We start from the raw sequence: 23,291 nt of genomic DNA, 5'->3' as shown, positions 1-23,291 counted from the left end.
TCACAACGTTTCCAGTTCGTACTCCCTGTTTCCTCAGACTGCGTTCTTTTCTTCTTTTGGCGGGGGTGTTACCCCGCCACGAGCGTCTTTTTCACATTCTTTTTCAAGGCACGTATTTTCCAACTGTGGTTGCCTCCGTGTGTCGCGTACCCCTTCAGAGGCCATTGTAGGCTGCGTGTAACACGCGTACGGTTATTTTTGTGTTTCTGGGTGCCACAGTGTAGTGCAGGTTCATTTTCCCACGCACGTGGTCTACCAGGGGTTGGGTGCACGTGTACTTTTGTTTTTGGGTTGCCTGTGCATTGCGTGACCCATCATCTTCCCCCAGGGGTCACAGACAGCCTTGCTAGAGTACTAGGGTACGAATTCCATCTAGTACCCTACGCCTTTCACCCCAATTGCCCAGGATAATTGTTTACTGCAACTCCCATACGCACAACAACATCAGTGCCATGGTTGGGAGGCGACCAAGCAGTAAGGGAAGCAAAGATGGCCGATCTCAAAGAGGTGGGCGTGGTGGGCACGTTAGGGGACGTGGCCAGGATTTGCAGGGTGCCCCCAGAGCCCCGTGTGTGGAGGACCAATCGGGGCCACCTATGCCCCCCCAATGGTTGTGGGAAACATAGCTGACACCATCCCAGCTCAACCCTTGTTGGACGGGCCCATTTTGTCAACTGAACCGGCACAGGATGACTCCCAGGCTGACTTCCAGGTCACCAAGTCTAAGCCACGTGTGGCGGTGAAAGTTGCTGTCACCAGGCCACGTGGATCTGGGGCAGCAATGTCATCTGCTGCCCCAAGTAGCCAGGGTGGCGAGGCTGCAGGGCCAGCTGCAGCTCAATCCACCCCAGCTCCAAGTCTCCCAGCCGGGACAGTGTCGGTCCAGGTCCATCCCACCGACGTTGGCCCTGCCAACATCACCCTGCAGCCAATGCCTGCACCAAGGCCTTTGATCATTGTGCCTTTACAGGCTTCAAGTACCCAGTCCACTTCCGCTTCTGCCCCTACTGTCCAGAGTGGCGTAAGCCACTCAGGATCCGCACCACCTTCCAAGAAGAAGAGGGGTGCTCTAGCACTACAGGCTGAGACCCCAGACACAGCTACACACTCCGGCACGTCAAGGAAGCCTAGCTTTAATGACACCAAACTTGATGCACTTGTGGCCTATGTGTCGGCACATAGCCGCGAAATGGTGGTGACTGCAGGGTGCAAGACTACGCCTGGTCAACGTAGGGCCCACTGGCAGACCATCGCGGACCACATTAGTGCCCTTGGATTTCTTAGGCGCACAGCTGATGATTCTTCAAGCGGTGGAATGACCTGGAACGCAGAGCAAAGAACAAGCTCGCTTCAAATCATGCATCTACTCTGGTGACTGGCAGTGGGTCTCCACCAGAGGACAACCAACTCACTGAACATGAGTCTGTTGCTGGAACCTTCGTGACAGAGGAACAGATCCAAGGCGTGGGAGACCTACCAGATTACAAAGCATTGTCCGGTGAGTGCCCATGCATGTGTCTGTAATCCATGTGTATGTTGCTTGGGTGACGTGTTCTAATTGAGTGCCAGTGAGGGTGTGTAGTCCTGAGTGGTATGGGTCACCCATGTGCTTCCTTTAAACCATTCACCGGCCTTGGATTTGGGTATGACAGTATCCCTTCTGACCACAGTAGCCAATTAGCACCACATTACTGCAGTTGCCCTTGAACTGTCATCTTGCAACAACATTGTTCAGAATTTTCAGTGTTCATTCAGCCTGATTATTTCAATCCTCCCATTTTTGCAACACATTTTTCAGCCCTAATGCCAGATATGTGACATGCTTATGCACAGCAAGGTTCAGATCGCCGTGCGCCACCAGGCAATACTGTATGAGAAAACTCCATGTACAGTATAACAGCACAACAGGGAGCATTGGTTGAAATGAGGGCTCAGGCAATGGATAGGGTGGCCACTTCCATTCTCCCCCCTGAAAGGCAGATGGAGCTCCATCAGCAGGCAACAGAGTCCATTTGCCAATCACACAGGCAGGACATGTTGGCGTCCAACAGGGACCGACGGGCGGCACTGGAGACTCTGCGTGAAGCCATATCTGTAGAGTCCCAGGGCCACAGGGAAGCCCTGAGGTTAGAACTCCATTTCCTCAGGGAGAATCTGGTTGAACTTGAGGCTTCCCGAAATTGTAGGGCAGAACAGCAGCTGGAGAAGCTCACACGTTCGCTCTCAGCTGAGCTCCAGGTAACACGTGAGGAGATCCGGGCATCACCCGAGGCCATGCATGCAGAAATGCAGGCAACGCGTAAGGTGCTGCATGGGGATCTCCGTACTATCATCCTCCAGAACCAGACCTTCCACACCTGCATGCTTGCTGCCATGGAGGACCATACCAGGGCTTTGCGTGGGCTGCCTCCCATAGCACCGGCACCTCCTGATATAGCAGCAGAGGGGGAAGAGAGCGACAGCAGTTCTCCCACATTAGCGTAGACGTGCAGACCATGAGCCCATAGAGGTATTTTTTTTCGCAACATCCACGCAGGTGGGTGTTGGGGTGCACCCTGTCCTCGAACCTCCTGGGTGGCCCCCCCACCCCTGGTCCACACATGGCCATTTTTGATTTTAGTATTTTTTTTTTTACAGTGTGATGCCTTGTGTGGCTTCCGTGGTCATCCACTGTGTATTCCAGCTGGGCACATGCAGGCTTGTCCTGTCTTTGGGTTAGATGCTTGGGTTCCTGACACACACACCCCTCCTGCTTCCCCTTTCCATGGGCTTGTAAAGGGTGTGATCAAGTGACAGTAACTTACACAGTGACATTGGGCTCCCATGAGCTGTGTGGGCAGTCTGTAGTCAAAACTGTGTGTACATCCCTAGTGGGGATTGTTGTTGGATTGAACACTGCATGGTGTATTGATATGTGCTTGTGCATCCATGTCTTTCTCCTTATTCACATGTACCTTCTTCATGTCTTTACAAGGCCGTCTCCTTTGCAGATGCAGTTCGTGTTGTATGCAGTACACTGACACATTTGCCAGACAGCAACACTCTGCAGTCGGAAGGCGTTGATGTGCTGGCTTAGTCAGGTTGTGAGACTTGCACTACTTTGATTTTGTACTGTCGTATTTTGACACTTTCATCCTGTGTTGCTGTTTTGTGTTGCTGGTAAGTATTTGTTCATGTGTGCTGTTTCTTATTGATTACTGGGAGCATATTGTCTGTGGCCGGTTTATATTTGGAACAGTGCACTTTGTGACACTTCTGTCATGTGTTGTGCATTAATTTTGTAGCTTTCACATTGCATGACACGCCATGCTGTGTTGGGTAGCTGAGCTGGGGAGGGTTTGGGTGACATGGCACTATTTTCATGGTGTATTTTTCAAGGTGGTAGTAATTCATGCAGCATGAATGTGTGTCTTTTTTTCACACGGCATTGGTTGTATTAAGTAGGTAGGGATGCACACAATGTAACACTGCCAGGTGACCAATCTCAGGCTGGTATGGTTGTGACAGTTGACTGTCCCTTATGTCATCATCATTGATTGTCAGCTGGTATGTGCCAGGCTGTGTGCACTCCACAGGGGTAGTATTTTAGGTGACGTAATTAGCCACCAGCTGTGTACGGGCTGCCTCACCACGTGCCCTTTCACCTCCCATGTGCAGCGGCTGTGGATGTGGTTGGGGATGTGGGGGCAACACCATGTCCGCCCGCAGGCCCCGGCGGGTTGCAATGTTGTGCAAGACACATGCTGCCACTATGATCCTGCACACTACTGGGGGCACAGCTGCCCTCCAGAGCAGTCAAGGGAGCGAAAGCGTGACTTGAGCACTCCGAATGTGCGCTCCACTATGCCCCGGGTTGCAATATGGGCTGTGTTGTACCTTACCTCAGGTGCTGTGGTGGGGTTCCGAATTGGCGTCATCATGTGGGTGCTCAGAGGGTAGGCACTGTCCCCTGGGGAGGCGATGATGGATATCATTAGTGGGTGTGAAGTAAAGCTCGGAGACAGGTGGATGCTGAAACGATAATTTATTCACTGGTTGAAGGATATCGTTATGGTTAAGGGAATTCAAGTCCTCCCGGTTAACTTCACCGGTGTCTTGGTCTTCCAGAATATAACGACGTTAATCCTGGTCTGGTCTTATCTTGAGGTGTCCGGATAGGCCCACCACTCTGGTTCTCCTCTCTCTCCTTTCTCCGTGTCCTGTGGAATGAGAGCAACCCATTAGTTTGTTTTGGCGCCCTTTTATCATAACAGGAGGTTTCAAACCCCCTCCAATCACTGGGAGCCTGGGCTAACCCCCTTCTCATTGGTTCCTGGGTCTTTGTCCCGCCCCCCTTAAAGGTTGCCGCCCCGGGCTGTCGCCCTTCCAGTTTCCCTTGAGGTGGTGAGGGTTCACGTCGGCCATGCATCCGTGGCCGCGTGGTGTAAGGACGCATCCGAACGATGGGCGTCCTTCTCCAGCCACATGAAGTCCTCCCCGGACCGGAGTGGAACCCAGGTGAATGTTCCGCGGGCCCGCCGCGGCTGTCCGCAGAGGCTCCTCTCGCGGCATTGTCGCGGCTGTCTATAGCGGCTCTTTCCGCAGCGCCGCCGCGGCCATCAGCAACGCGGCTGTCCGCGGCGGCTTCCCCCTTCCTTGCTACACCGGGAAGGTCGAGCATGGATAGTTGGGCGGACATGCTGTCAGGGTGTCCAGTGTCTCCGGGCTTGTGCGGGTTGAGTGCACCCCGCGGCACCACCCGAGCCATGACTCCACACATCCCCACTCCGATCCCAGGCCAATTGGGCCAGGGTGAGCATCTAGACAGATAGTCCGCCACTAGCTGGAATCGGGCAGGTCTGTGCAACGTGATGAAGTCAAAAGGCTGAAGGGAGAGAAACCAGCGGAGAACCCTCTGGTTAGTGTCCTTATGCTGAGCCAGCCACTGGAGGGGGGCATGGTCGGTATACAGGGTGAACCGGCGACCCAGCAGATAATACCGGAGTGAGTCAACGGCCCATTTGATGGCCAAGCACTCCTTCTCAATGGTCGAGTAAGCCGCCTCGTGGGGCAACAGCTTCCGACTGATGAAGCACACCGGTTGTAGATCCCCTCCGGTCTCCTGCGACAGTACAGCTCCTAGTCCCTGGTTGGAGGCGTCTGTCTGTAAAAAGAAATGTTTCTGGAAGTCCGGACAACAGAGGACCGGGTTTGACGTGATCCGTCGCTTCAGGTCCGCTATGGCGTTCAAGGCACTTGGGTTGGTGGTCAGATTGGGATTTCCCTTGAGCCGTAACGCGTCTGTCAAAGGTGCGGCCACCGAGGAGAAGTCAGGGATGAATCTCCTGTAATATCTGATCAACCCCAGGAATGCTCGTATTTGTTTCCTGTTGGTGGGAGTCGGTATACCGCGTATAGCCTGGGTTTTGGACAACTGAGGTTTAAGCACTCCCCCACCCACTATGTGGCCCAGATATTTGGTTTCGGGGGTTCCCATTGTGGTCTTCTTGGGGTTGATATGTAACCCTGCCCTCTGTAAATCAGCTACTACTAGTTCCAGATGGTCCAGATGCGACCCCCAGGATTGGCTGTACACGACAATGTCGTCCAGGTAAGCAGCAGCGTATCCAGCATGCGGTCTTAGTATGATGTCCATCAGCCTCTGGAACGTGGCGGGGGGCCCATGGAGTCCAAAGGGTAAAACCTTGTATTGGTATAAGCCTTGTGGGGTGGAGAAGGCAGTTTTCTCCCTATCCTTGGTGCGTAGGGGTATCTGCCAATAGCCCTTAGTTAAATCCAGAGTACTTAAGAATTGGGCTGCTCCAAGGCCCTCCAGTAGTTCGTCCATCCGAGGCATTGGATAGGCTTCGTATCGGGACACCGCATTTAACTGTCTGTAGTTCATACAGAACCGGACCGAACCGTCCGGTTTAGGAACGAGCACTATGGGGGACGACCAAACGCTAACAGATGACTCGATGATATCCATCCGTAACATTTCATCCACCTCGGATTTAATGATGTTCCGCCTGGCTTCAGGTATCCGGTACGGTCTAAGCCTCACGGGTGGTCCGGGGTCCGTTTTGATTACATGTTCAAGCACGTTGGTTCGTCCAGGTAAGGAGGAAAAAGCGTCAGCATAGGGGAACAGCCTGTTCCTAATGTCCGTCTTCATTTCGGGGGAAAGGGTGTCACCCCAGTTGACTGCATCCAGTGTATGGGGAACGGTGTTCAGGATTTCTTCCGATTCGGGTTCCTCGGTGCTCACAAAGGCGCCCAGAAGAGGCTCGTTCCATTTTTTTTAGAAGGTTGATGTGGTAGACCTTTTCTGGGGTAGTTCGATCGGGTTGTTGTACCCGGTAGGTCACTGGGCTTAGCACATCAATGATCTTGTAGGGCCCTCTCCATCTGGCTAAGAGCTTGTTGGTGCTAGTAGGCAGGAGTACCAATACCTGGTCCCCTGGGCTGAAGGTTCTCATCCGGCTCCCCTTGTTGTAATTTCTTTCTTGAGTTGTTTGGGCATGACCAAGGTTGTTCTGGGCCAGTGTACGTAACGCGGTTAGGTGTTCCTTTAATTCCTCTGTATACTCGGTTAAGGACACCTCTTCCGTGGATTCCCACTCCTCTTTAACCAAGTCCAGTATCGTCCGAGGTTGTCTCCCAAACAAAAGCTCGAAGGGAGAAAAACCAGTGGAAGACTGTGGGGTGTCTCTTAACACCATTAACACAAGGGGGATCGCCCGATCCCAGTTTTTCCCGGTCGGTCCCGTCACCCTTCTTAGCATTTTTTTGATTGTCTGGTTATATCGTTCTACCAGCCCATCAGTTTGGGGATGGTATACAGAGGTTCTCAATTGTTTGATTTGAAGCTGTCCACATATTTGTTTTAGGAGAGTTGACATGAAATTAGTGCCCTGGTCGGTGATTATCTCGGAGGGTATCCCCACACGGGCAAAGAACGGGATTAGTTGGTCGCATAATACCCGGGCCGATGTTCCCTTTAGGGGAAAGGCCTCTGGGTAGCGGGTGGCGTAGTCGACTACGACCAACAAGTATCTACAACCGCGGCTGGCTGGTTCCAGGGGTCCCACTATGTCCATGCCGATCCTCTGGAATGGGATTGAAATGAGGGGCATTTTCTGTAGTGGTGCCTTGGCGGGTAGTACCCCGCTGGTAAGCTGTCAGGTGGAACAGTTCTTGCAATGTCGGGCTACCTCCCCGTAAATGCCAGGCCAGAAGAACCTCTTTAGAAGATTTTGTTGGGTCTTAAGGGAGGCCATGTGACCCCCACAGGGATGATTGTGGGCCAGTTGTAGTACAATAAGACGGTGACTCTTCGGTAACACTAATTGTTCCTTTACGGCGTCATCGTCACCCTTATACCTCCGGTATAGAAGACCATTGCGTAGAAGGAACCCTGGGCCACTGGCTAGGTTGGGTTCCCCTTCCCGGGCTGCTCTTTCCCTAGCCACACGTAGGGTTGGGTCGGCTAGGGTCTCTCCCCTTATGGTGTCCTCGTTATCTTCAAGCTTCCAATCGATGGGTCGGGTCATATAACTGGCCTGACACCATGCCATCCGGGTCCGCCTTTTCCGCCCTGGTAGGGGTTCCCGGGAAACAGGGGTCGTTCCCGTAACATTGGATTCGGGTGGGTATTTCTCTTCCCTTGGGTCCCTTAAGGTCTGGTTGAAGTGGGGAAGGTCAGTCCCAATTACCACTGGGGTGGGAAGACAAGGTAGGACGGCAACCCTCAAGGGAGTGGAGGTTTCTTTTAAGTCAATCACTACATCTTTCATTGGGTAACACTTGGTGTCCCCGTGAATGCATCGGATAGGTACCTTTACGTTAGACAAGCAGGGAGAGTTACTCACGGTTGGTGATATGGCCGTCTGCCTGCTGCCGCTGTCCAAGAGTGCACGTGATGGTCGGCCGTTGACACGAATATCACCCACATAGGGTCCCAGGACGCCCTCCTCGTCTATTGGGTTCAGGTAACCGATGTCCATGGGTTCAACCGGTCTTCTCCTGGGACAAAACCGGGCTATGTGCCCCCACTCGTTGCACTCATAACACTGCGGTTGCCTGTAACCAGGTGTCGGCATTGGGGCCTTCTCTTCGCTTCCTGGTCTCTTGTCCTCTGGTCTCCTGGTGTTCTCGTCTGAGGGTTTCCACCTGAAGGGTAGGACTCGGCTACCCCTAATCACATGGGGGTCGGAAACCGGGATGGCAATGCGGGCTGATACTCCTGCGGGTGGTAGCCGGAAGTGAACTGCCTTCTGATACGCCGACGCTATGTCCACTGCTTCGGTTAGGGTGGGCCGATGGTGCTGTCTGACCCATTTCTGCATTTGCCCGTGCAGGGCTTCTATGAACTGTTCCAGTATGATTTTGTCGAGCAGGGGTTGGTTAGCGGGGTTTGGAGCCAGCAACCACTTCTCAGCTAGGTCTTTTATCCTATAATACAGCTGGCGTGGGCTTTCCCCAGCCCTGAGTCTGGCTTCCCTTAGCTGGATCCGGTATGCTTCATCGTCCAGTCCTAAACGGTCTAGTACTGCGGCCTTGATCTCTCCGTACGGCGTATTGCCGTTGGGGTTTACCGCCTGGTAGGCGCCCTGCATCACCCCAGATAGAAGGGGGGCGACATACTGACCCCACCGATCCGGAGGCCATTGCGCGTTCCTGGCTATGCGTTCGAAACTGGTAAAGAAAAAGGCGGGGTCCTCCCCGTCCCTATATTTCTGCAGGAGGGCCGAGGGCACCAGTGGTTGGTTTCTCGTACTAGCTATTGCATCCGTGAGACGGGTTATGGTCTCATACTGTTTGTCCTGCGCAGTGGTCTGTATAGTACCCTGTAGCTGGATGGCCTGTTGAAAGGCTTGCCGATCCGCAGCTGCTTGTTGTGACTGTAGCTGCACCATCTGTTGCAATTGCTGTTGTCCCTCGGTCAGGGTCTTTATCAATGTCTCCATAGCGGAGTCGGAATCCCACCTTCATCGCCAGTGTGAAGTAAAGCTCGGAGACAGGTGGATGCTGAAACGATAATTTATTCACTGGTTGAAGGATATCGTTATGGTTAAGGGAATTCAAGTCCTCCCGGTTAACTTCACCGGTGTCTTGGTCTTCCAGAATATAACGACGTTAATCCTGGTCTGGTCTTATCTTGAGGTGTCCGGATAGGCCCACCACTCTGGTTCTCCTCTCTCTCCTTTCTCCGTGTCCTGTGGAATGAGAGCAACCCATTAGTTTGTTTTGGCGCCCTTTTATCATAACAGGAGGTTTCAAACCCCCTCCAATCACTGGGAGCCTGGGCTAACCCCCTTCTCATTGGTTCCTGGGTCTTTGTCCCGCCCCCCTTAAAGGTTGCCGCCCCGGGCTGTCGCCCTTCCAGTTTCCCTTGAGGTGGTGAGGGTTCGCGTCGGCCATGCATCCGTGGCCACGTGGTGTAAGGACGCATCCGAACGATGGGCGTCCTTCTCCAGCCACATGAAGTCCTCCCCGGACCGGAGTGGAACCCAGGTGAGTGTTCCACGGGCCTGCCGCGGCTGTCCGCAGAGGCTCCTCTCGCGGCATTGCCGCGGCTGTCTATAGCGGCGCTTTCCGCAGCGTTGCCGCGGCCGTCAGCAACGCGGCTCTCCGCGGCGGCTTCCCCCTTCCTTGCTACACCGGGAAGGTCGAGCATGGATAGTTGGGCGGACATGCTGTCAGGGTGTCCAGTGTCTCCGGGCTCGTGCGGGTTGAGTGCACGCCGCGGCACCACCCGAGGCATGACTCCACAGTGGGTGACATTACTCAGTATCTGACATGCATGTGCAGAGGCAATTATACTTACCAAGCAGCCATGTATCGCCATGCCGCCCAGCTTCGAGGTCCCTGTTTAGGGGTGAGATTCTGAAAATGAAACTATAATGGGTGGAGCCTGGATAGTTGGCATATAATGATGTGATGATTCCCTTGGCATTGCATACTACCTGCACGTTGATGGAATGCCATTGCTTGCGGTTTCTATAGATGTGCTCAGTTGCCCTGGGTGAACGTAGAACCACATGGGTGCAATCAATGGCACCTAGCACTTTGGGGAAGTGTGCCACCCCGTAAAAGTCCTGGATGGCAGCCTGCCTTTCTGCGTGTTCTGGGCATGTATATGTGCCTGCGGACTGACGGGCATGCAGTCATGATGGCCAACATCTGGTGTAGGCAGCGTGACTGCGTGGCCTGTGAGACTCCCCCACTATGGCACTTGTCCGCTGAAATGAACCAGTGGCCAAGAAGTGCAGTACATTGAGCACCTTTTCCAAGGGGCTCAGTGCTTGGGAGCACAGGGTGGGTGATGTGAGGTCATCCTCCCACTCACTCACCAGGTCGAGTATTATGTGTGGTGGAAACCTGTACCTCCCATACACCTGGTTATCAGGCATCCCAAAAAGCCTGGTCCTGGGTGTAAAAATGCAGGGCCTGGCTATCCTCCTCCTCCTGCCGTGTCCCACGACCACTGCTGCGAGGAACGGTATATTCATCGTAGCGTCTGAGCTTGTTTGTTGTTTGCGCACACTTTTATGCTGCGCGGGGCCACGTACGCCTGCTTCCTGCTGGCGTACGTGTTTCCGGATTAGCGTGTCTTTCTTTGCGCACGCGTTTCCCCTGTTCGATTCCATGAATATGTGTGGGCGTTCTGCGCATTTGCCTCCTGTACTTCCCCCGTAATGCCCACATTTTCATGCATTGTTCCCCATTCCGCGTGTTACGCCCCGTGTTCCGCCCACTTTTGTTGTGTGCGCCGCGCTATGTGTGCTTTCGCTGTGCGCGTAGCGCACAGTGTTTGATGACGTGTGCGCCCGCATGCGCCACGCACGATTTTAGCGCACATCCCAGGATTTACACGCGCACGGACTTTCATGAATCGATGTGCGCGGCTTTCGCACGCTTGCGCTGCGATTTTCGGCGCACATTAATTCCATGAATCGGCCTGCAAATGTCAAGGAGACATCTACCCAGCTCCAGTTATCAAAGACGCGGCCAAACATCTTGCCCCATTCATCACCTCTCTTATCAACTCTTCCTTCCCATCCAGTATAGTACCCAACAACTTAAAAGACTTCTGGATTTTACCTCTACTCAAGAAACCCACTCTAGACCCTAACATACCTACCAACTACAGACCTATTACTACCGTCTCCTTCTTGCTAAAAATCCTCGATAGAGCTGCCTACCTGCAGATCCAGGACCACCTTGAGAAAAACAATTAGCTAGGACTAAGACAATCAGGCTTCCCACACCCCTAATCTACCTCAAGACACAAATGGACAACCTCAAAGACAAAGGCAAACTATCCCTTCTTTTCCTCCTCGACCTCTCTGCCGCTTTCAATTTGGTAAACCACGATATTCTCTGCCAATATCTAACCTCAGCAGCCAAATTCTCCGACAAGGCTAACGCATGGATCCAGTTCTTCCTAAACAACTGATCCATGAGGGTCTTTGCTCCCACTGCAGCCGCTGTTCCGGCCCCTGTCACTTGCAGCATCCCCCAGGGCTCCTGTCTTTCCCCCACACTATACAATGTGTTTACGAAACCTCTATTCGACAAACTGGACCATATGGGTGTCATCTACACGAATTACGCAGATGACAGCCAAATACTCATCCCACTAACTGGTGATTATTTCATTGACAACTCTGTACTTAACAACATTTACTCCATTATACAAGAATGGATGGCCAAACACGGACTCTGCCTCAACGACAAGACCAAACTTCTTCTACTAGGCTCCCAATCCAGACTCAACAACCTCAACAAACTTTACCAGACATTCACAATTGACGGTAATAACTTCCCGGTCTCCAACAGTGTCAAAACTCTGGGGATTTATCTCGATTCCTCCCTCACTCTGACTAGACAAATCAATGCCATCTCCTCCGCCACTGCTTACACATGTAAGCTCATTAATGCAAGTAGACCTTACCTCTCAACCCCTAATTGTACTACGCTAGCTAGAGCACTAGTACTCTCAAAAGTTGACTACTGCAATGTGCTATGCCTGGGCAACAGCCAAAAGAACATCAACAAGCTCCAAGTTATCCAAAACAATGCACTTAGATCAGCACTGAACATACCCAAACATGAGCACATCTCTAATGCTAGACGCTCCACCCAATGGCTATCCATACCTCAAAGAATCGACTACAAAACACTCTCTCTCACACACAAGTGTCCATTCAACCAAGCACCTAGATACCTTTCGGACAACTTCACATTCCACACATCATCATGCCTAACCAGATCAGCCCAAACACAGACCCTAAACATCCCCAGATTTAAGCTCCAAAAAGCAGGCGGTACAAGCTTCACTGTGCTCGCTTCTAAACTCTGGAACTCCCTTCCCACCAATCTCAGAGCTGAACCTTCCTTTCACCGTTTCAGACACAGAGCCAAAGCATGGCTTCTTGCCAAGAAGTCTAAAACGCTAGTTCATCACACAGGCCACTACCCTACAAATGCTTATATCCTTTCCATATCCGTATCCGTATCCGTGTTATATATATCTTTGATGTCTTTTCGAATATGCCTGTCTGAGAAATCGATTGTACAATGCCTTGACTACTGTATTGAATACTTTGTACCTTTTGTGTAACTATGTAACCTTTCCAAGCGCCTGGATGCCCCAGGGCCAGGCGGCGCTATACAAATAATAAACTAACTAACTTGAGTCTGTTGGGCACAGGCGCAGCGGGAGACGCAAATCATGGGAGCTCCATTTCTGACCCTGTCATGATTTTATCTTTTAAAACTCACTTGGATTTACGTCCACGAAACGGGGATAGAAATGCTTTTCTTTCAATCATTTCCAACAGACGGTCCCGTATCTGTGAAATACCCTCCCAGCAAGCACATGGTTTCTATGACCCTGTTTTTCAATAGTGTCGGGAACGCTTATCTGAATGTCTTCCTTGTGTGAAATGTAATCCTCAAAATCCAGCTACTACCAAGAATATTACAGCACTATTTTCACATTTCAGTATACATACAGTATATCCAGTTACAGAAGGGGCTCTTCTCAAAAGCCTAGGATTTATATCTGGTTTAATTAACTCCTCAATAAACCCTTGAAATGTCTGGCCAAATGTCTCCCTGCGACTGATGTTATATCTTGGACTTGGACTTGAGACACAACATGTCAGTGTCCATTATGCAGACCCACCAGGATATCGGGGCACAAAAATGCAAATTTTGCAGCAGACAATGGCATTTATTGCAGCATTTTCAATTGCCTGCTCGTGGTTATTGAGGGGGATGCACTGTCTCTACTTCTCAGAGTTGTTGGTTGCACTCTCAGCAAGGTCTTGGGTCAGAGCAGTGGTGGTATGGATCCTGTGGCTGGCGCTGCCACTGAGGTCCAAGGTAGTGGTGTTGGTGGGACGTGTGACGCTGCTGAGACCCATAGGTAATGGTGTTGGCTTCACTACCAGCAATGCATCCAGTGGTGGTGTTGGTTGTGGGGCTGGTGCTGCCTCACTAGAACAAGATGGTTGTGTTGGAACTAGCACAAAAGGCATGGGTGGAAGTGTTGGTGGGAGGGATGTTTCTGCTGAGAGAATGATTGGTGAGTGTGCTGCGTCCTCTTAAGGTGATGTTGATTAGGCCTTTGCTACTGCTGAGGACATGGTTTGTGGCAGTGGCACTTCCATGGAGGGCATGATTGGGGATGGTGCTGCGTGTAAGGCCCTGGGTGATGGTGTTGGTTGCACTGGGCCCTGGGTGGTGGGGGGTTTGTTGCCAGTTGTACTGGTGTGTCCGCTGAGGTCCTGGGCAGTGTTGGTGCCGGTGCTGTCTCTGCAGCCCTGAGTGGTGGTGTTGATGGGGCCAGTTCTGAAATTGGGTGCCAGGGTAAGGTGCTAGAGTGAGGGTGTGTGTGACGGTGGCAGACAAAAGGTACGTGCAAAGATGTGAGTGGGTGAACATGCATGCTACTCACCGGGAACAAGAGTGTGTGCAAGTGTTTGAGAGGATGAGTGTGCGTGCAAGGGTGTGAGAGATTGTGTGTGCAAGGGGAGTGTGTATGCATGCTGAGCCAGTGCGAGAGTACTCGCTGTGTTTGCAAGTCGACATGATGGCAGAGAAACAAGGGAGTCAAAATAAAGAATCAGAGTGATCGGACCGCGGCTAATTTGGCCACGGTCGGAACGTTCGCATGAGAAAGGTGCCAACTAACAAAAGTGTGCACCTTCCTCATGTGAACACACGTACTACGGGGGCTGCAGGTGGTGTGCCCCACAACCCCCGATCACTATACTGTGAAGTATAGTGAGCGGGGTGTTGCGGGGAACACCCTTTCAGCCCCCGTTATTTTCATTTTTTTTTTTTACAGGTGTGCTGCAGGGGTGTCCCTCGCAACACCCCGCTCACTATACCACTCAGTATAGTGAGCGGGGTGTTGCGAGGGACACCCCCGCAGTCTTTTCTTTTATTATACTTAATGCTACCACCAAAGGTACAAACTTTTGGTGTTCGAACCTTTCGTGGTAGCATTTTTAGAACTTTTGGTCATTACGACCATTTGTTTGCGGTAAAATCGACCTAAACCAAAACAAACACGTTCTAGAAAGCAGATGGATGTCCAGATTTGCGTACAGTGAAAGGTTGAGAAAGTCGAAGGGGGAAGCAAAAGGAATATGGGACAGTTGGGAAATAGATACTGGTGATACGGGAATAGAGACATTGGGCAGGTAAACGGGGTGAAGTGAGGGCTATGGGATTTGCACAGAGAGGAAAGTGCCAATAAATTACTGGTAATAGGATGGGCAGGCCTGCGGAGGGGGTGCTCACATAGAATGGAGGCAAAAGGGGAGAGAGGGGGCGGCTTAGTAAGGTGTCGTAAATTGGCACATGGGGGGGTCAAATTGACAAGGAGGGAGAGGTGAAGGGAACAACGTGCGAAAAAATGGGAAAGAGTAGCCGAAAGAAAGGAAGGGGCAACAAAGGGAATGGACAACACTGACAATCTGGGACACTGTGTTCATGTGATAGAAAGGAGAAAGCAGGAGACTGTGAGAAAGGGAGAGGGTAGGACTATGCATAAGGATGATGTGAGGGTGTGTGGTTGTATGCTAGGCAGCGGTCGCGCGAGAGTGTATGTAAGAGAGAGTGAGTGTGAATGGAAGGGTGCGAATGTGTGCATGCAATGTTTGTGTGAGAGAAGTGCACATGACGATGGAAGAGGCACATAGGGCTTCGGAATAGATACACTGAGGAAAGGAGGTAGATGGGGGCTCAGATTAGCAACAGGTAGGAACCCAGGGAACTGTGGGATAACAAATGAGAAAGGGTTTTAAAAAGAGGAAGAAAAAAGGAAAGGGTGGCAGATGAAAAGTTAAACAAAGGCAAGTAAACAAAGGGGTGAAAAGAGTGCAACAGGTGTAGCAGGGAGAGGAATAAACAAATAGAATGTTCCAGCAGTATGATTTACAGGCCTGGGAGGGGCTGCGCACCTTTGACCTGTGTCAACAGAGGTCTGCTGAAAACAGAGTCAAAGCAGATTCAGATTGAATACCTTTAGTTATTCTCTGCAAGTTGTTGACATGGACGGTAGGCAGCCGTTCATTCCTATTTAGAATGCACTGACAACCTTTATGCTGAAGTTACAGGGTGTGTAATTTTAGGAATTTGGCAGGGGTTTTCCCCATAAACTCACACACTCTGATCCGAAAGAAGCCTTGACTTGCTTCATTGGTGTACATAATTTACCAACGTCTTTTTCAAGGTGACCACATACAAGTTCCAAACAATGGGAATTTCAGACTACATTATGTCCAAAATGTTCTAAATATACCAGAGATCTTTGTGTAGTCGATTAACCTTTCAAATCAAAGGATGTGTCTACAGAGCTGCCTTTCGGAGTACATGAAGTAGCAATGCATTTCAAATGAAGATAGGCAGGCAGATGCTAAACACGGCAAGCAGTTGTTAAGCACTCCTCTCCAGACATCCTGGAGGGGAATGTTTGATGTGTACATTTTCGCGCCCATTCACATATATTTACCGCGAGTAGCGGCAAGCAGCTGATTTTGCGATTTTATTGCAAATCGCAAAATCGCTATAAACTGGAGGGTCTGAATTATGTTGCACCATGGCCCAATTGTTGTCACCATTCACACCCAATATGAAGTCATTGCCATCAATGTCTTGTTATCTTCCACCTGATATATCCTTCCTTTGGTTGTCTTGCCACACATGTATGTGAAATGTTCACCATCTGCACTGATTCTTGCATTGTATCTTTGAGAGGGGGTAGTTTTATTTTCTTATTTATTTGCGTTTTAAACTACTCCCTCTAACCTCTATGAATGCAGGGCTGCTGGTACATTGTCAGTACGGGCAACAGTGACCGCGGGAGGATGAAGGTGGAGCATGGTAGGATCCTTGAATTTGCTGTGCCATCTGGAAAGAGAGAGTTTGAGTGCCTCTCTTCAGTGATTACCCACTAGATTGGGAGCAGTGTTGGGAACCGTGTAGGTGTGGCCCACCTACTAGTTGGAAAGCAGACTGTCCCACTCTGAAATTAGAGCCGCCATTAGGAGGCTGCTCTAGCATCAGCGTAGGGTCCAAATTGCAAGGTATCATGGGAGAGATGCCATCATAGCCCTTACAGAGCCTTGATCATTTCTGCTATTAATTCTAGACTACTGGAGAGTGGCCTCCCAGCTGCATCTCCAGGTTGGTGTTGAAGCTACTTGCTGAGACACTATTAGGTCACACCTGCCAATGACTCTTGGGTACAGTGGACATTCTGATGCTACCCTGGCAAATATACACCTAGTCCTATTGATGAGAATATGTACAGATTACTTTATCATGGCTAATCATATCACATTGTTCCATTGCAGCATTTGCGATGTCCATGGTTGAACAAGTGGACTATAATGACAGGTCGAAAGAAGAAATCCAAGTTCAACAATCAAGAGCTTGAAGTTCTCATCGAGGAAATTACCAAGAGGGTGCCTCAGCTGGTTGACCCATTACACCCCAAATCTATATTAGCAGAGAAAAGTGCAGTATGGGAAGAAATCGTATGTAAGGTGAATGAAGTAGCCACCACAGAAAGATCTGTCGATGATCTAAAAAAGAAATGGCAGGATTTGAGCCAAAGAGTAAGAGACAAGTTAAAAGAGATCAAGGAGCATAAAGCAAGGATGGGAATAGGACCGCCTGCAGACATGGAGTTAACACCCCTCCAAGAGAAAGTGAAAAACATTCTCATCCTGGCCAATGTAGAAGAGATTGACACAGGAGCGGGTGAAGGCATGCCCTCCAGTAAGTACTGGTTTGTGAGATAATGTTGGGCTTATGTGGCACTAAATAATGTATGGTATGTTATATGGTCATAAATACACTGTAGGGTAGCAATGAAGTGATCCCACTGCATTGCAACACAAATGGTACGTGTTCATGTTCTATTCCTTTCATAAATTTCCTTTTTGTTTTACTTCAGGGTTCTGTCTTTGCACATGATTATACATGCTATTTGTTTTTACGTTGTATCTTCTCTTGTATGGTCTGGCACCAGATTGGGAAGCCAGGAGCCGTAGCCACACAGGAAGAAGTCTTTATTCTCGTAGTTGCAGTTTGCAGGTATATTACAGGCCCCTTAGGCACGAGGTACTAAGAAAGGAATTGGGACATCCACTGGCCCACCGTCCACTCAGCCAGCCTCTCTCCAACCATCATACATAGTACACTCAGCTGGTCACTCACACAGGATTCCACACACAGAACTCTCATGATATCGTGCGTGCAGGCAGGTAAGACAGAATAGATAGAAAGCAAACCACAGTACATCTCCTGCCTTAAGGAAACCGCAGCAAATAAAGCATACATAAAATGGACTCACAAGAGAGGGCAGGGGGTGCACACAAAGTAGCAGATCATGCACACAAACCCTCCAGCAAACTAACAAAGCCCCTCCATATGAAGCAAACAGGCCCCTCAGCTGCCTCAACAAGTATGTGACAAACACATATTACACTCACAAGGGGGAGGGGTGAAAGATTTCCACATCAAGCAGAAGCGCGATTCAAGCTGAGCTTCACACATGCCAAAAATGAAACCCTAAAACATCCTCCTGAGCCAAATGGAAGCCATGTCCCCAATGCTCCGGGATACAACTCTGATCACCTGCCATACTCCAGATTGCCAATGAAAAAAATGAGTAAAGGGCAGTGAGGGTTGCACACTTAGACAGACTTAAGAAAAAAGGATACACAACAAAACCAATTCAAACACTGCCTAGTAACCTACCAATGGGCATCAAGCACCACAACACACAACGAAAACTACAAGGAACTATGGTGACTCTTCACGAGTGTGAGTCACCTGAATAGGAACGGGAACTGCACACACAGCACAAAAGCAAGAACCAAGTATGTGCATGCATCACTATGACCCAATCACCAGGCGTGACTCCCTCAGACAGCAGGAAGGTAATAAAGTAGTGGCCAATACACAGGCACTCAAGAATAAAACCAGGGGCAGCAACATGGGTAGCAAAGTGCCCCAAAAATAACATTGCATCAAACTAGCAAGCAAACTACCAATACAATGTATACACTGATACCACCAAAACCCTGGGTCCCTGGTTGGCTAATCCATGGACATTAAAACAAAAGTCAAGAAGGTACATGAAGACATAAGCTACTGCAAAGAAGCAGCATTCTAACAAGATCCATAATCCAATTGTTGGCACCTGTTGGAAAAAGCATGTTAGACAAAACAAAACACAACATAATCATTAATAAAAACATGCTAGTTCAAAGCCATGGCAGGCATACCACTACACACATACTGCCTTACCCAGGGCTCACAACACAACTAGTACACTGATTCCCTAAACTCCAGAAAACCTATTACTAAATCATGATCAAAGGCATTGAGAAGCCTAATCTATGGCCAAGAATAGTCACATATTACAGCAGGGGCCTGAGAGCACATGTATTTAGTCATTTTTAAGTAACATTTGTGGCAGTGCTCTGTTGGGGGCCCAAGAGTGACCTTGGGTTGAGGGCAGTGACAAGAAAACCATCTTCAGTATATGAGATGAGTACCCAACTACTTGCTTCTCCTAATCTTTCATGACCACTACCATCTTTCCCTAGTAAATTTACGGGTTTGGCTGTACTGTATAATAAAGGCGATAACATTTCCTATGTCCCTATGGTAATGGATAGAAGTTCTGTGAATGGAACCTTGGTAAGAGAACCCCTGTGTGTCCATGCTTCTGTTGGTTAAAGGAAATCTCTCTTCCTGGATACAGGGCATGGGGGCTCATGTGTCCACCATAAAGGTGAACATCCTGTCTCTTATCCTCACTCCCACCCGAGGTGCCTTTTGGGTAGGAAGGATAGCTCAGGGGAAACATGTTTGTCTTAGAACCAAGACAGCACAGCGCAACACAGGTTTGAATCCTGATCCCGCGCTTATAAACTACTCTCTGGTATTAAGGCAGTTATAAAAGAGCAATTATAATTTTCTTAGGCTGAGGTGACTGAAAGTACTAGTCATGTCAAGGCTCACTGTGGGCTGCCCTCTTGTGAGTACATGTTTGTTCCTAGGAGTGGAAAAAACCTTTCCTCCCAAGACACTAGCTCTCGTATAATGTGTCACTGTCCCTCACGGTAATGCATTATCTTCCCATGCTGGTTTGATGGCTTGGGAAGGTGCCTGCTGTGCTACACTCTGAGTGACATTTAGGGTTTGGTACTGTATGGGTGGCCCCTGTGTGGCGGTCACTACCAGCATTTGGCCTGGACTGTGCAGATCCTGGAGCATACAAGGGTCCAGATGCTTCTGCTTGACCTGGGGCATATGCAGTGTATGCTGGTACTTAATGTGGTGTGTTATATGCAGAATACTGATTTGGGGGTGCACGTGGTTGGTACTGCATAGGAGGCCTACTTCGGCAGTTTCGTGCTACATGTCCTACTTTCACGCATGACAAATAGGACCCTCCAAATCGAGGTCTTAATCCTCCCAATCTGCCTCCTCGTCCTCTCTGGAAGTTGCCTCTTGCTCCCTCGACCCCTCCAATGTCCCTTCTATCATTTCCTGAATTCCTGGTCAACTTTGTGGTGAGTCTTGTTCCTATTGTCCACCTGTGACATTTGTTACTACTGCAGCTTCCATGCTCACCTTTGCAAATTTTTCTGTACCAACTTCCCCTCTGCTTGCTATGCTTGCTCTTATTTCTCCCTTTCTTTCTTGCGCTTCTGCTTACAATAGTGCACTATATGCACTTGTATTTCATCCCATCCTTTTGCTTCAATGCCCACTATTTTATCCAGATCTGCCTGTATGTCTACTTGTAGACATATGTGTAGAATGGAATAAAGTATTGGTATACTTTTATCCCACACTTCCCCTGTCTCTTCTCTCCACATCTCCTGAATTGAATCGATGTATAATGCTGGGTCTTCTTCTGGCCTCATTGTGCATGCCATGATAAATCATATGTTGGGTTTGTCTGGATATGCTCTTCTCAAAGCATCCCAGACTCGGCCTTAGCAATTATTAAATGAAGCCCCATCATGCATGTCACTCTTTAGTCGAACCCCTGGGTATCCTGCTTTTTACCATATTGTGTTAGTTTGTTCTGGATGACTAATATAGTTGTTTTCCTAATATAGGGTCAAGTAAGCTTTTCATCTGCTGAGGTGACTCCTGCAGTCTGTTTTTCTAAGGCATAGACCTTCTTCCCTGCTCCCGAAGTGAGTGTGGGCAGTGTCTTTATCAAGCTGTTTTTATCCAGGTGCAGCCAAGGCACAAGCTCTGATCTCCCTACTCATTCCTCTATTAAATGAAATTGTGTCCCCCTCTTCCCTCTGTTAGGTGTTCTTGCCCTTTTTCCCCTCTTGCTATTGAAATTGACCTTGGGTGTGGTCTGAGCCTTCCCCCCATGGGGTTCTCTCCCTCTTTCCTTCCTCTTTCTCCCAACCCTCCTCACCCTCTTCCTGTCCTCCCTCACTTTCTGATGCTTCTGACTTATACTCAACGTCTTGCTGACTCTGTTCTCCATATAGCATACCATCTTCATTTCTCCACCCTGTTTGCATCCCCTCTTCTGTTTCTATCTTCACAACCCTTATTACTACGCTATTCATTTTCAATAGGATCTCCCCTGCTGTACAGGTATCAACATTTATTATTGGGCACGGTGCTTCCCTTTTCCTTCTCTTCGTTACACTCAAGAGCTCCTCTTCTGTCTTCTGGATAGTTGCTTCTAGGTCCCTACATGCTTTATTTTCTATCCTTGCTTTAATCACATCTCGATCTTTCTTGTTCGCTGCAGCACCCCATGATGTATTTGATTCTAAATTCTCTTGGGATTTATACAGGGGATTTGTATATCCCACATCATGTCATATGGGATATGGCCTAGGTGTGGATGGGTCTGCTGGCTGCACAGGCACTGGAGCCTGTGCTAAACGGGTGCTGTTAGGAAAGATTTCGTAATTGTAGGTAATTTTCCTTCCATGTGGCAACCCCTAAACTTTTTGCTGTTGTTTCTCACCTTGTTCTTGACTTTGCCAGAGAAGTGCAGCCTTCTGCCGCACTCCTCTGGGCTTTCGCTCCTTTTCTTATGGGGAAACTGACATGCCCTTAAGACAGTCAGTACCGGGGAACGCTGTTTCCCGTAGTTTCTTTTATCATGTTGCGGCTTTAGTGCAACATGACACAAGAGGGCACTGTAAGATAAGTTACAGCTCTCTTGGGTCTCTAGCCTTCTACAGGCCCTAGATACTCGTTTAGGATTGTATTTGATCGGTGCAAGTCATTCAGGGACTGGAATGGTGGCAGCGATCGTTTTGTGTATTTTGAGCTCCTTTTGGCGTTCTGAGCGCATTTTTCGCGCTGAACCCAAAATGGTGGCCTGGCTCCCAAAATGGCCAGACCACGAGGCTCATTTGTCCTGTCCACTGACCGTCTTGCTCCCTTCACCTTCCCCAGGTCGAGCGACCCGGGGCCTTCCTTATTTGGGCATGTACTTTCCCGCGAAACACGGATGCTTTCGCGGGCTTCTACATGTCTTTTGTGTGCCTCCAGGGTGTGGGCTGGGATGTCTGGTCCCAATACACATCCTGGGTGCCAGAGAGTCTAGGGTGGTGTGAATGCCTGGGACCACCGTGGTCCGTGATTGGTCCACGAATGGTGTGTGTGTTGATGAGCGGATCTCCCATTGGCTCCCCTCCGTTTTGGCGCGAAGGGAACCGTGGATAAGAGGGGGCTGGAAACACCACTACCATGTCGATCTCCTGAGTTCTCACGAACGAAGGAATACAGGAGCCAAGTATCCTGCAACCAAGAGGCTGGACCGAGGAATCGCTGGTGACCCGCTGAAGGACTCCTCCTTTGCACTGCTGTCTTCCTGTGAAACCCTTTCCACCTTTGATCGAACCAGAAGGCCTGTACTGGTACTTCGACCTTTGGAATAGTGGGAACCGCTATTCTCGGCATCTTCATCATCTCCTACCAGTAAGCCTTCGGAAGCGTCTCTGGGCCATCCAGTTGACTGACCAGCTTACACGGGAGTCCTGCTCTGTAACCGCCGCCAGGTTGTGTAGTATTTCGAGTCCTTGTCACTCTCACACGCTTCGTACACTTGGCGTTCCCAAGTCTGAAGTGAGTAGTGTACATTTGGCTCAGATACACACGGCCGCTCCGTTGCCCTGCTGTGGTGACAAAACTGTGCAGGTTTCTTCGATTGGGACGTCTTTTTTCTCTACACGACGACGAGGCATTCCCGGCTCTTCTGAACCTGCCAGCTGCTGAAACTAACGTGGAGAAGCCTGGGTCTGCTTGCATCGGGGACCGGTGAGTAGTATAGCTAGGATCTGGTCGCCCTCCTGCAGTAGCCCATTGCTTTTCCCCGCTGTGTAAAAACAGCACCCTTTTGTCCGTACTCGCGCTCTGCTTCTGCTCACTGTGGAGGCTGCGCTTGAGTCGCGGAACCTGTTCTTCTTCTGTTGTGCACTAACCCGAACTGCTTGACTTCCTCCGAAGAGCTTCTCCTTTTGCCCGTTGGCACCAGCGTGTGCAGGTACTTTGAGCACAAGGCTCCACTCTTCGCAGGGCTCGGACTTCCATCTAGTTAGGTGCCTCTGAAGGCGAACTGAGTCTAAAGCATTATCGCACTGCCTGTTTTCTTTCCCTTTCAGGTGGACTACACATTTCGTGCATATAACGCTTGCGACTGTCGTATTTGTATATATATTGTGTTGATATGGTATGTGTTGGCTTAATATTGTGATATTGTGATTTTCTCGCTACGG

General features: G+C 49.8%; 1 protein-coding gene across 1 annotated transcript in view; it reads left to right on the top strand.

Moving 5' to 3' along the window:
- The window catches only part of LOC138512971 (myb-related transcription factor, partner of profilin-like), a 196,463-nt gene that overhangs the window by 165,734 nt on the left and 7,438 nt on the right, over nt 1–23,291 (top strand). The window contains exon 3 of the mRNA XM_069627696.1: nt 16,857–17,283. Within this exon, the coding sequence (XP_069483797.1) occupies nt 16,893–17,283 (391 nt within the window). The 5' untranslated portion in view covers nt 16,857–16,892. The remainder of the gene's footprint in view (nt 1–16,856; nt 17,284–23,291) is intronic.

Source organism: Ambystoma mexicanum, chromosome 12 (genome assembly GCF_040938575.1).
Source record: "Ambystoma mexicanum isolate Mex_15411 chromosome 12, UKY_AmexF1_1, whole genome shotgun sequence".
NCBI lineage: Eukaryota > Metazoa > Chordata > Amphibia > Caudata > Ambystomatidae > Ambystoma > Ambystoma mexicanum.
This window is presented reverse-complemented; position numbering and strand designations above follow the sequence as displayed.